Source organism: Salmo trutta, chromosome 38 (genome assembly GCF_901001165.1).
Source record: "Salmo trutta chromosome 38, fSalTru1.1, whole genome shotgun sequence".
Classification (NCBI taxonomy): domain Eukaryota; kingdom Metazoa; phylum Chordata; class Actinopteri; order Salmoniformes; family Salmonidae; genus Salmo; species Salmo trutta.
The window spans coordinates 6,355,077-6,369,123 of record NC_042994.1 but is presented as its reverse complement, the minus strand read 5'-3'; the positions used below and the strand labels follow the sequence as shown (position 1 = coordinate 6,369,123).

The 14,047-nt window shown below is 43.9% G+C and overlaps 1 protein-coding gene and 1 pseudogene across 1 annotated transcript; one reads left to right on the top strand and one right to left on the bottom strand.

Moving 5' to 3' along the window:
- Positions 1-9,037, bottom strand: LOC115178439 (probable ATP-dependent RNA helicase DDX17; annotated as a pseudogene).
- A 173-nt stretch (positions 9,038-9,210) lies between these two features.
- On the top strand, positions 9,211-13,900 carry LOC115178438 (protein N-terminal asparagine amidohydrolase). The gene is made up of 10 exons (XM_029739624.1): positions 9,211-9,468; positions 9,678-9,780; positions 9,937-10,002; positions 10,096-10,207; positions 10,284-10,357; positions 10,466-10,519; positions 11,022-11,075; positions 11,160-11,257; positions 11,577-11,690; positions 11,899-13,900. Exons 1-10 carry the CDS (start codon positions 9,388-9,390, stop codon positions 12,067-12,069), a joined length of 927 nt encoding a protein of 308 aa, XP_029595484.1. The 5' UTR covers positions 9,211-9,387; the 3' UTR covers positions 12,070-13,900.
- Positions 13,901-14,047: the final 147 nt, after the last annotated feature.

The window sequence follows — 14,047 nt, the reverse complement described above, 5'->3', positions numbered from 1 at the left end:
TTTTGGTTTCAGAAACTTTATTGAAATCCTGTGAAATAAAGCAATGTAGAAAAAGAACATAAGTATGAATTACCTCTTACCAATAAATGTTGATAAAACGTTCAAAGCAACACTCAATGTGCTGACTTATGGGATTATGATAAGTGTCTGATTATCATTCCCAAATTGTCCTGATATAGTTCTAATATGAATCTGAAGAAAATGGTATAGCCATACAGCTTATGTAGCTTATAAACAGTTTATAGAAAAAGCTGACTGCAGTATCAAATGAACATACATATTAAGAATAGGATAATAGAGAATGATATAATGCAACATTCACTTCACCAAGAGAAGTAGAAAGCATAGCTGACTGAAAAATCACTGGAGTTCTACATGGCAACAACAAACAAAAATCACATTTTAGCATTTGTTACTCACTGAAGGACAAGAACCTCACCATTTAGAGTAAATCGCAAATGGAAATATCAACTCCTGTCATGCCAATTAACACCAAAGAGTCACAGCTTCAGATTCACAGAATACCATATTCTGGCCACGCATGGACTACTCTTGAACACATGAAAAGCGAGAAGTGTATCATGCATGAGTACTATTATTTTCAGATGTAGTTAAAATCATCGCAAAACAAACAAGTGCAACAATATGTAGCTATATGTTAGCCCTTACCTCCTCAAATCTTTTGCCTTCTTACCATGGCAGGTAAGGGCATGACGGCAACTCTAAACACCCTTTCAGAGGAGTAGCGTTACAGTTACACACTGATAAACACTAGGGTTTGAAGTACCATGGTGATTTGGATTCCAAGCACCATGGCTGTATAGTAATTCTACTTCCTGGGTGGGGGTGTAGGAGGCGGCGGCAGGGGAGGAGCAAAGGAGTACGGAGGCTGCCCTATGAAGCCCATGAGAGGGGGCTGTGGCGGGGCCATCAGCTAGGCCATGAGGGGCTTAGGCCCTGCTGGAGGTGGAGGAGCTGGACCGAACACACCCTGGGGCTGACTGGACTGATTCTGGCCTCCACCACTACTACCCCTAGGGGCCCCATTAGCTGCTCCCCCAGCCCTGGAGCTGTACTGGGTACCACCACCATAGCTCTGGTACTGGTCGGCCCCCCCGGAAGCGTAACTCCCCTGGCTGACCCTGCTTCGGTCCCTGTAGGAGGAAGAGGATGAGGACCTAGTGTCTCCGTCCCGACCCCCGCCACTGCGCCCGTCCCGGCTAAAGCTGCTGCCGCGGCTGTCTGGCTTGTTGCCCCTGCTGACGGAGCGCATGCGACGCTCACACACGTCCTGGAACATCATGTTGGGGTTGTTGGCGCTGGAGCCGCCGCCATGGTAACGCTTCCTGCTACCTGCAGAAGAACATTCACATAGGAGGATTAGAATGTCATAATATAAGCTGAACTATTTTAGTTTAAGAATGTCAAACATCACTGGTTACACAGAACGTGTAGTTTATGTTTGGATTTGAGATGGTAAAGGTGATAGAAAATAATTAAAAACTGGGGTCTAGAAATCCCACCCTTTCCTCAATTGAGCCAGCATAGTATGGTTCGGGTTGAACCTATAGTGTGAATCAAGCCAGTCTCACCCCCTCCTCCCCCATGTCCAGAGTTAACCAGCTGCAGCAGTTTGGGATTGATGGCCTGCCGGGCCTCCCTCCAGGACTCGGACCAGGTCCCTGGCCTGGCGCAGGTTACCCGGGGTGAAGAAGGTGTAGGCCGTGCCCTTGTTGGTGCTGCGGGCCGTACGGCCGATCCTGTGCACGTAGTCCTCAGACGAGTTGGGGTAGTCATAGTTGATGACAAACTTGATATCCTCCACGTCTTTGGGGGAAAGTGGTTTTGAGAGGAGGGAGAGGACAGTTTGGAGGGAGACAAAGGTTAGGAGGGAGAGAGGAGGGTTTGGAGGTTGAGATGAAAGAGGAGGGTGAGATGAGAACGTAGTGATAGGGTTTGGAGGGAGAGGAGGGATAGGAGGTTGAGGAGGGAGAGAGGAGGGTGAGATGAGAGGAGGGTGAGATGAAAGAGGAGGGTGAGATGAGAGAGGAGGGAGAGGACGGTTTGGAGGGAGAGGAGGGTTAGGAGGGAGAGGAGGGTGAGGTGTGGGTTTGAGGGATTTTTGTACAGTGAGAAAGAAGAGACGGTATTCAAACAATGCCAAAGCTATGAGAGAAAAGTGGATGATTATTTAGAACTCCAATTCTAATTAATATTGATTACCACTTACCTGTCCAATAATAACAGAAGAATAACTATACATTTATCCAAACTGAAGTAGAATAAAAGTTTTAATTATTGAAGTAAATCTATGAAAGTTATTCAGTTTAGGGTCAAAATATCTTGACTGGAGAGGCCTAGAGGTTTAGTGGTAAACCTCATCAGAATGTGACAAGAGAACCACTCAGCATTAGGAGGGAGATCAGTAGTTAATGATGTAACATTCTCTGTCTGGACCTGCACCAATGCCCAGTTTACTCAATCTTACATAATAGTAGAACCATTCAGAACATTTAGTTCTACCATGGTAACATGTTTTCTGCTGAGAAATGGTATGAGAAGAATATTTATTTTAAATTTGGATGTTGAAATGACAGTAGAAGGACAAAAAGTCTGTTTCTCATTACAGAAGCTCTGACAACACTGCTGGGTTGGTCCGAAAACAAAACATCTCCTTGGACCTGAGGCCATTTTACTACTCAACAGAACCTGCCAAACCTTTATGTTTCCACCAAGAGAAAATGTGATGGAGTAAATGTTGGAGGATAGAGTTCAACACAATTCCTTAAAAAAATACCTTTCTGTGACTGACTTCAATATGGATCGATGAAACTACCGGAATGAGTTGATGCGACTGGGGAGGTCGTGGAAGGTGTAGTAGGAAAGGGGGTGTTGAGGTACTTACCCCTTTAGAGTTGTTTTACAAGGGTAGTCAGTCACCCCCTGTCCTGTCCTGATCATATACCCTCAGTTTATTGTGGGGGTCTATTTGGGGTGTTTAGGAACCAGAGAAGGTGGAGAATGGGGGGGGGGGGGGGGGGGGTGTATCCTTCTGGTAACTAGACAAGCCACTAGCTAGCTGCTAACATGACTGAGGGCAGCCCCAGTACTGTCTGACACCAGCATGTGCTGGAGCTGCCTTGTGCTGCAAACCCTGAGGGGGAGAAAAAAAAGAACAAAGACACAGTCATAGGTAGCTTGGCAAACCCAACATGTCTACTTCCCCTTCTCAGGTTCCAGGTTTAACCTATTTAGTTAGGGAGGTGGAATAGGGCACTTCTGTACAAGTTTCAGGGTGGACATGGGGAGAACTGACTGTCGATTTCACTTATAGATACCCCTAAAACACACCCTACCTAGAAAATACCAGTAGAATAAATACAGTACAAGTACAGTACTATGAATGATGTAAACATATCTTGAGGAATAATCAAACATATAATACTGAATATTTGGGATGTTTTCCTTCATGTTTTGGGTTACATCATAAAGGAGACATGAGAGGAGGGTATTGGGGCGAGCATGGGGACATCTGCCCCCCCCCATTTAGGCAGCGTGCCAGAGTGTCCCGGTCGAAGGACATTTTGGACTGCAGTAACAAGAAACAGACAGTAAAACGTTGTGGCGCTGAAGGCCTGGGGGATTGTGAGGCTACTGGTGCTTCTACTTTCCTTTAGAATGTAATTGACAGAGGTCAGGCTGTAGAAAGAGTGCTGACCAATTTTTTGTCGCTGTTTACATGTTCAATAACACCGCTAGTACATGTCTGCAGACAAATGTATGATTTTGTCGTTGTAAATCTTAAACCGGCAAAACGGGATGGGAAATTAGGCAACAACAAAAGATCACATTTATTAATTGTGTGTTTTTCTCTGAAAATGTTTTGTTTGTGTGTGTTGGAGAGTGTGTATACGTTCTGAATTTTGTATGTTGTGCTCTGTAGGAGTGTAAGTGTGAACACGTGAGTGTGTGTGTTCAATGTTGAGAAGACATACCCAGACCACGAGACGCCACATCAGTGGCGATGAGGATAGGAGCTTTACCGCTACGGAATTCTGAAAGTTCAGACAAAATCAAAGACGTTAGGTAGAAGACTGAAAAAGGAAACAAAAAACTGAAGAAAACCCCCATACTGAAACACATTTCACCAAAGCCAGACTAAAGCATGGCCGTTGAAATGTGACCTACCTGTCAGAACCCAGTCTCTCTCTGGCTGGCTCTTGTCCCCATGGATACACATGGCTGGCCACCTAGAAAACACACCACAACAATGTTGCCATGGAACAGACAGCTGAAACAGCAGAACAGGACGTGGTAAGAAAGGCATTTGTACGAACAGTTAGACAATTTCTCTACACTCTTATCTGACTAAGAAGCCCAAAACACGCCATATGAACTGGCCCTTGCTTTGCATAGTCAGTATCGTGGCTTTGAAAGAGGACTTAAAACCCATTTCTGCAGTCCGTGCGTTCCCTCAGTCTCTCTCCGTCTCACCCATCTCTTCTCATCCTGCGGGTGAGCTCGTCACAGCGCTTCTTTGTCTCCACAAAGATGATGGTCTTGTTCTCCTTCTCAGCCATGATCTCTTCCATCAGCTGGAGCAGCCTGACATCAACAAAAAGACAGAGGAAAGATATTAGGAAAACATACCTCAATCACCGTAATCCCAAAACTAATATTCTCTCACGCTACAAAAAGATAGCATCCTGCACTCTGTTCCTGTCCTTCATAACTAAGAACACTGAATACTTTTAACTACATTGGTTTTATCCCTTCCAGATCAGCGATGATTAAGGAAAGGAGACATGAACAGAATGTAAAACTAGAGATTGATCTTGTCCATTGGCGGATGGCCTCACTAACTTGTTGTCCTTCTCGTTCTCCATGCAGACGTTTACTATCTGCAGGATGTTGTGGTTGGCGCTGAGTTCCAGAGCTCCTACGTTGATCTGGACATAATCCCGCAGGAAGTCCTCTGCCAGCTGACGCACGTCCTTGAGCCAGGTGGCACTCCACATCAGAGTCTGGTGGTCCGGCTGGGGCACAGGGAGAGAACGGTAATGGGGACATTCCTCTTCAGAGGACCACACACTATTACTCTATTCTATAACATGAGTATTTAGTTATTTGTGATGGATTGATATTATATCAACTGTCATTAAGATAGATAGGACAGACGGACAGAGATGATCTACCACCCTCTGTAGTATCCATCTACCTACCCAACAATCCATGAATGGCTATGTACTACACAGTCATAATGATTGCCTAATTCCAGGAGATGTGTGTGCGTTTTGCTAAGTGTAGCATGTGCCTGGCTTACCCGGATCTGGTCCACGATCTTGCGTATCTGTGGTTCGAAGCCCATGTCCAGCATGCGGTCAGCCTCGTCCAGCACCAGGTAGGTGCAGCGCCGCAGGTTGGTCTTCCCTGCCTCCAGGAAGTCTATGAGACGCCCCGGGGTGGCGATGCAGATCTCTGTACCTATATGGACATATGTCACAGTTTCAAAAGAGACGCAAATGCGTCAGAAGAGACCAATACTTGTACATTTTTCAATCTTAATACTAGTAACTGAAGGGGAAGTGCAGAAAATTAAGCTAAGCTGGGGAAAGGGAGCCAGTCAGGTTTTAGATCATCAGAAGTGGAGAGGTCTTGTCTGTAGTAGGCACAAACAGTATAAGTAAGTAACTTGTAACAGCATTTAATTCAACCTGCAGCTCCTCACCTCTCTCCAGGTCACGTATCTGCGGTCCCTTGGGTGCTCCTCCATAGACACAGGTACTCTTGATGCGGGAGGTCTTTCCATAATCATGAGCCACCTGCTGCACCTGCTGGGCAAACTCTCTGGTCGGGGCCAGGACCAGGCACTGAGGAGAGAGAGATATCAATACATACACTACCGTTTAAAAGTTTGGGGTCACTGAGAAATGTCCTTGTTTTTGAAAGATAACCATTAAAATAACATAAAATTGATCAGAAATACAGTGTAGACATTGTTAATGTTGTAAATGACTATCGTAGCTGGAAACAACAGATTTTTATGGAATATCTACATGTATTCTAATGGCACGTTGTGTTAGCTAATCCAAGTTTATAATTTTAAAAGGCTAATTGATCATTAGAAAACCCTTTTGCAATTATGTTAGCACAGCTGAAAATTGTTGTTCTGATTAAAGAAGCAATAAAACTGGCCTTCTTTAGACTAGTTGAGTATCTGGAGCATCAGCATTTGTGGGTTTGATTACAGCCTCAAAATGGCCAGAAACAAAGACCTTTCTTCTGAAACTCGTCAGTCTATTCTTGTTCGGAAAAAAGAAAGGCTATTCCATGCGAGAAATTGCCAAGAAACTGAAGATCTCGTACAAAGCTGTGTACTACTCCCTTCACAGAACAGCGCAGATCGTCTCTAACCAGAATAGAAAGAGGAGGGGAGGCCCCGGTGTACAACTGAGCAAGAGTACAAGTACATTAGTGTCTCGTTTGAGAAACAGACGCCTCACAAGTCCTCAACTGGCAGATTAATTAAATAGTACCCGCAAAACACCTGTCTTAACGTCTACAGTGAAGAGGTGACTCCAGGATGCTGGCCTTCTAGGCAGAGTTCCTCTGTCCAGAGTCTGTGTTCTTTTCCCCCCATCTTAATCTTTTATTTTTATTGGCGAGTCTGAAATATGGCTTTTCTTTGCAACTCTGCCTTTTGCGGTTACTATTTAATGAACGGTAGTGTATAACCTTTAATAACACATGATATATAGCTACAGCATACCATACAACAGAGTTAAGTACACTATAGAAAAGGGTCAAAACATTCTAGTCTCACAGACCTGAAATATATGAATAAGCAACAGTGTGCAGTTTCCAGTTGTGTACTCACAATAGGTCCGTCTCCCCTCTCTAGATAGGGCTGATGGTTGATGTGCACAATGGCAGGAACCAGATTCTGCAAGAAAAGGCGCCAAATAGTACAATGAGGTCATGACGTATATGTCCCAGTCTGACAGTCCAGGGACGTTAGTCCTCATGTGTCAATATGTCTTTGTGTGTTGTAGCTGTCAATGTTCCTCTGGGAGTTTGTGTTTTTATACCTCAGCTGTTGGTGTGTGTGTGTGTGTGTGTGTGTGTGAGTGACAGAAAGAAAGACAGAGATATTGCAGCTGTCGGTACTGTGCGTGTTGTTGGATTATCACGGCGTCCTTACTGCCAGGGTCTTGCCGGAGCCGGTCTGAGCGATGCCCACCATGTCCCTGCCACTCAGGGCCAGAGGGAAGCCAGTGACTGGATGGATGTGGGTTCCTTGAAGTCCTGACTCAGTAGCACATCCATTACATACTCTGTCAGCAAAGATATACAATTAAAGGAATAGTTACCTATAGCCAAGAATGGGCAAACTTTTTGGGTTTTGAAATTCAGATTTCTTTTTGGCCGATTTGTCAAAATTAATTTGCAGGCCATTATAATTTCAACATACTATGTATTTAGTTTGATGTTCAAGAGTGGCCTGGAGTGTTTTTCTATTTTTTAACCCAATAATGTGGCCCATGAGCCCCCCTCCCCTTCCCAATAGCCTATGGGGTTAGTGTTTTGTAAGCTTGGGCTGTGTTCCAAGAACTCTTTAAAATGGGTTCAACTTCCTATTCTCATCTCTTTACCGTCATGACTGCTGACAGGTGAAGGGACAGGCTATAATATAGGTTCAACAAGTGTCAACTGGTATCTACTGTTGTTTACTTACGGGGAAACTGTGCTTGGTGGAAGCTGGTGATGGCCCTGGGGCAGCCAGTACCACTGACTGTGATCTCCTTCCTCCTGCGGAACTCATCTATGTCATACTGCAGACACAGACAACAGAGAATCAACAGGCTCAATAGACACACTATGGATAGCATCCTTCTAAGAACATGTTTATATATTGTGTTTGTGTGTGTACCGGAGTCATGCGGAGCTCTGGGTGCTCGTTGTAGAAGTTCTTCTCAAACTTGGGCAGCTCGTCCAGATCCCACTTCTTCTTGCGAAGGAGTTCTCCAGGGTTCCCAAACTTCTTCATAGGGGGAGGGCCGCCCCAGCTACTGGACCCAAACCGAGGCCTATAGAACATGCAGCGAGAGGAGTGATGAAAAAGGGGATGAACGATCCATGATTAGTAACACTGCAACATAGACACTAAATAGGTTCCTGGCCATTTTAATCTATTTGCAGTTAGTGCAATTTTCCCTGGGTGGGGTGGGGCACCGCCTATAACTCTGTTGCAAGCAAGTAGAGTTATTTATCATAAACGAACAGGGCGCGTGCAACATGTCTGAGATACTCCCGTGCACGTAGACATTCAGCAAGATAGTTGTTTCAACGAACATCAAACAGCATTCCAATATATCCCCGTATCATATAAAAAGCACACTTTTGACAGTTCCAAACTGTTCGCTGCTCTGGCACCCCAATGGTGGAACAAGCTCCCTCACGACGCCAGGACAGCGGAGTCAATCACCACCTTCCGGAGACACCTGAAACCCCACCTCTTTAAGGAATACCTGGGATAGGATAAAGTAATCCTTCTAAACCCCCCCCCCCCCTTAAAAGATTTAGATGCACTATTGTAAAGTGGTTGTTCCACTGGATATCATAAGATGAATGCACCAATTTGTAAGTCGCTCTGGATAAGAGCGTCTGCTAAATGACTTAAATGTTAAATGACAGATATTCCTACGTGGCTGTAACTACATTTCACATGCTGCAGAAAATATCTGCTTACCCTCTGTCTCGTCCACGGTCTCTATCTCGGTCTCCATACGACGAACTCCCCCTCATGTTGTCAATAAATTCTTGCTTGTAGAAATATTTAAGAGTTGCACGGTGTTGTGCAGTCTCGATCCTACAATTCCGTTAAAGTAGCTTATGTTATAAGGAAAGTGCAATAAAGTTAAATACTTACTTACAAACACAACTTAAAAGGTAAGATGAGCCCTGAAGTTTTTGAACAAGCCAAAAAAGAATTTTGTTTTGCAGTTGCTGCTGCTGCTGCTGCTTCACATCACGTCAACTCCCCCAGTCACTCCCTCCCTGTGGACGTAAGGTTTTGGGTCGTAACCCCACATAAACAACATGCACGTTTCGTGTCAAAGGAGCGTAGAGCAAATGGAGAATTCGGCGTAGCATACATTTACATTTTATAGCGTTCATGCCCTAATAATACTTGTGTACAGTTGGTGGCAGTAATACATCTTGTAACAGTGAGTGACGTTCTTGAGGAGAAAGCCCACCAAAGAAGAAGAAAATGGATCCAGGAAGTGCAAGCTAGCTAACCGTCTGTCTTGTGTAATAGGTCTAGTTTTCATGTTTCATGAAGATAAATATGACGTTATATTAGGTAGATTTATATTGTAGAAAGAAATGCCTTTGCTAATACAAAATAGAAGAATCGAACGACCAGGTTCGACAGTCGATTTGTTCGCCAGATATCCGCATTTGCAGGTGAGTTGACTAGTTAGCCAAGCAAACTATTTGTATTTATTTTATTTTATTTCACCTTTATTTACAGGTGAGTTGACTAGTTAGCCAAGCAAACTAGCAGCTGTCATGTCGTAAGCAAGTTGTCCTTGTTGGAATTAATCACCATTAAGTAACATATCACTTGCTCTTCATGCTATATTGACATTTTCTTTTATTATTTTATATCATAGGAAAACGCCCGAGTATTTCGGTCCAAGCCGGTTGTAGATGTCGACCCGAAGTGCCTCCTATACATACAGCAACGAGAGTTTGCAGCCACAACACCAGCGGACAGTGAGTATAAACCTATAGTTAAATCAATAGGTCAGCCTAGCTTAACATAGTATATTGTTGCATCCAAAGGCTACCTCTACACTGATAAATTGTAGCTAAAAATCTGCTGCACAGTATCCACGACCATGACGAAATGTGTCCCCTCTGTTTCCCCAGACTCTGTCGCTGTCCTTGGTTCTGATGATGCAACCACCTGCCACCTAGTTCTGGTGCGACACACAGGTACTGCAGTTCTCTATGTAATGTGTGTGTGTAGATACTATGATAGCATCAAGATATGAGCTTCTTAATGTCTGCATTTGTACCATATTGTAGGAAGTGGAGCTGCTTGCCTTGCTCACTGTGATGGCTCCAGCACGTGGAGTGAGGTTCCCCTCATCGTCAAAGCTGTCACATCTCTGAGCAAGGACCCTGCCAAGGAGGGCAGGTAAGAGATAACACGCACGCACACACACCCACACACACACACACACGTAATTGTCCCCTTGCTTCTTTTCCTTCAGGCTGGAGCTCCACCTCGTTGGAGGATTTGATGATGAGTCAAAGATGTCCCACAAACTCAGCCTTAACCTATTGTGTACGTAAATCTTCTTCCCTTTCCGCCTGTTCGAATGCAACTGCCATAGTAGCAACACCATTATTAGGCTGCATAGCGAAACTACAACCCTTCTATTGTGTTTTGCAGCGGCCTTCCAGAGACAGAAAGAGGATATTCACCTAGAGACCTGCTGCATCACAGGTTTACGCTCTGTTATATTCTCTCTCAGCCTGTTTTTCTTTATACTAACTCTCTATATATGTAGAGAGTTTGGCTGCCATGTTAGCACGGGGGCCATGTTCAAACGGCTGCCATGTTAGTGCCTTTATTCTTGACGTTTTGGTGATGTAACAATACGAGAGCGTCTCCGACAATTCCCTATGAAATGACCCCCTGTAAACAAGCAAAACAGGAGAATTGTATGTTTTTATTGATTGGCATTCGGGGTGTATCCAAGTCTGTACTGTGTTGTGGTGTCAACAAATTGCATATCTTCTTTCATTGGACATCTTCATAGGTTTTGAAAACTATCTGAAATTAACAGCACAACGCGGGAGTGTCAATTATCACTTAGCAACAGCTATGGAGAAGGAAGTGGAGCTCTCGGAACGTTCAGACAGAAACCCGCATTGGCCCAGCTCTCTATATATCTGACTCTGCCCCTACCTATCTCAAGGCTCTTTCTCTTTTTTTCCACTTGCAGAGATGAATGACGTCTTAGTGGACGGAGTGCACAGACCGGGTGTGCAGGGCATAGGTACTGTACTGTATCTACACTGCAAATCAATTCACCTTTTTGTAGCACACAGTTTATAGTATGGCATTGACTGTGTGTCGGCAGGTGTAAATCTTAAAACGGGGGAGGTGTTCCCCGCCTCGTTCCCTCACAAAGGACCCGCGGAGGAGCTGCGATCAGCACGGACATTCACTGGGGGCCAGGTAGAGACTTGCTCATAGATATAGAACCTTAAATAGGCTGATGTCATAGAGCCACTATGCATCAGATTGGCAAATTTGTCAGCAATTTTATCTGGGGCCTGCTCTAATTGGGACGTCAAGTAGAACTAGAATTCCTGCCTAATGATATATTGTCTATGCTCTTGCACTTCATCTCTGACACTACATGAAGGATTGATATAAAGAAAGATCAAAGATGACACATTGAATGGCTTGTGGATTGTCTGGATAGAACCCATGCTTGAGTTGCTAACTACACTTCATCAGACAGTCATATAACATTGTAATTATATCTCCACAGATGGCTGATATATATGACTCGAACAAAGGAGTTGTGAAGATAGGCCCATGTAAGTGGTCCCCGAATCTGGATATTTCCTTCTGGCTGTCGCAAGACGATGACACCATCTTAAAGGTAAGGTGTAAGAAAATAATACATTACTAATATTGATCCCACAATCACTAGAACTTTAGTTGTATGTCCCTTTAAAACCTTATTGACAACCTCTTGTGTGTTATAGTCCCTGTTTCTGTCAACACTGATACAATGAATGTTGCATAGTATGTTATCAGTACACACACTGTGATATGTTACTCCCCCTGTTTTTTTCCCCCCCAACCAGTACCTATCCACGTCCCCTACGGCTGAGCCACCACACTTTGTCCAGCACATCAAGTCCACCATCCAGTTCCTCCTGGAGCACCCCAGTTCAGACAGCATCTTCCCTGGAGGACAGCCCCAGCACTACCGCAGAACAGAGCAGGGGGACTGGGAGAAGGTTAACCAGACATAAAGGGCTTGAGACTCTTCTCCAACCCCCTATTACTTTGACTTTCCCTGGAATCTGTCCGGAAATGAAATCACTCCTTAACTTCTGGAAGACAAGACACTGTGACCCTCCTCTTTACGCCATTGTAGGTGTCACATGTTATTGTTTTTTTGACTTGATACCAGTACTCCCTGTATATAGCCTCTTTATTTTAATTTTGATGCACTTTTATTTTTTACTTTTGTTTATTTAGTAAATCTTTTTCTTAACCAACAATGCAGTTAAGGGCTTGTAAGTAAGCATTTTACAGTAAGGTAAAATTGTATTTGGCGCATGTGACAAATAACATTTTATCTGATTTATCCGTGGTAGCTATGTACAGTACAGAGCTATCTGGATTGAACCCCAGTGCTGTATCTATGGACTGTCTGTCTCATAGTTTACCAGACTTTTTTTGTATATGTCTTATTTTAAATCAACAATACAGACAATACATATGTCCGCTCCCACAGAGAGTGCTCTGGTCAGTGGGTGCTCTGGTCAGAGGGTGCGCTCGCCCCCAGCCGCACTGAGGGGCTAACAAGGCAAGGCCCCGGCCCAAAGGGATTTTCCAAGGGCGGGAAAAACCAAGCCCGACTCGTGGGCGAGCATGAAAGAGAGCGCTCCCATAAATACCAGGACCAGCACACACTGCTCACAGCATGAAGCCAAACCACAAAACATAAATAACAAAAGCAAAACATACAATAATCGCATCCCACCCTCACCCCCTCACCCCAAACATTTGCCCTGTACATTTCTGTGTATACTTTAACACTCATAAATTCCACCCTTCCGACAGCCACAGATCAACCCATCTTTCTCAATAAATCATCATTCTACCATGGTGTCTCACTAGGGACTTGAACCTCCCCAACTGCAACATTTCTGCTGAAATTGCCTTAAAAATAAACATTTTATTTAGTTTACCTGACTTGACTGGCTGGCCCCAGCGAAGACAAGACAGGCGGAGCTCTATGTATTTGTCCCAAATGGCACCCTTTTCCCTATTTAGTGCAGTCATAGGGCCATAGGGTTCTGGTCAAAAGTAGTGCAGTATGTAGGGAATGGGGTACAATTTGGGACAGATGCTATCTTTCTATTACTGATGATTATTGTTGAGATGTTTTAATTCTTGAGTTGGCGAATGTCTGCACCCACGCGGTCTGTTGGATTGCACAATGTGTTCATCTGAGTCCTACTATGCTATTATCTGGTGTAGTCATGTTATCCAGTAGCTGTAGATGTACCCTTAGTGGACAAAACATTAAGAACACCTTCCTAATATTGTTTCACCACCTTTTGCCCTCAGAACAGTGGCTGCTTGCTACTTCTTTGTAACATTTTAGCTAGGCAGGTTAGGAGAATGAATGTAGCCGGTTAGGATAATTAACATGGCAGGTTAGGAGAATGAGGTTAAGGTTGGGCAAATGGTTAGGCTTAGCTAAAATGTTACAAGGAAGCAGAAAACATCCACGCAAAAAGGTCTCAAGTGGCAACCAATCTGGACAATTACTGGTTAGGTTTCCATACACTCACTTATGTTGACCCTCCCAATTATTTAGTAACGCCTACTTTCAAACACTCCATGTATGCACTTGCCCATGACTCAAATTTGCATCAATGACTAAGGTCTGTCAGGATCGATTTTTCCTCAATATTGAACAATTTTGAAAACCTTTGAAAAACATATTCTCATGAACCAGAAGTCCAAATAACACGGGTATGTGGCATATCTCTTAACTTAGTTTGAGAAAAGCTAAGGGATTGGTTAAAAGATGGCTGAGTTATTGATAAATCAATCTTTATCAATGGACACATTTTCCTTTGTAAATTCATTTCATAGTGGCCTATCAACTTGAAACTTTTTAGGGCCACCAAAGACATTACCATGATGAACCATCTTAAGGAAACTACTGCATTAACAATTCACGTTTTTGACTATGTACTGAGTTTTAGTAAG

What these genes read in the sequence shown, in the direction of transcription:
- LOC115178438 (XM_029739624.1), top strand. Translation starts at nt 9,388, where the DNA reads ATGCCTTTGCTAATACAAAATAGAAGAATCGAACGACCAGGTTCGACA. An exon ending in AGAGACCTGCTGCATCACAG is followed by an intron (nt 10,520 to 11,021) that starts GTTTACGCTCTG and finishes TTCCACTTGCAG; the next exon opens with AGATGAATGACGTCTTAGTG. An exon ending in GGACATTCACTGGGGGCCAG is followed by an intron (nt 11,258 to 11,576) that starts GTAGAGACTTGC and finishes ATATCTCCACAG; the next exon opens with ATGGCTGATATATATGACTC.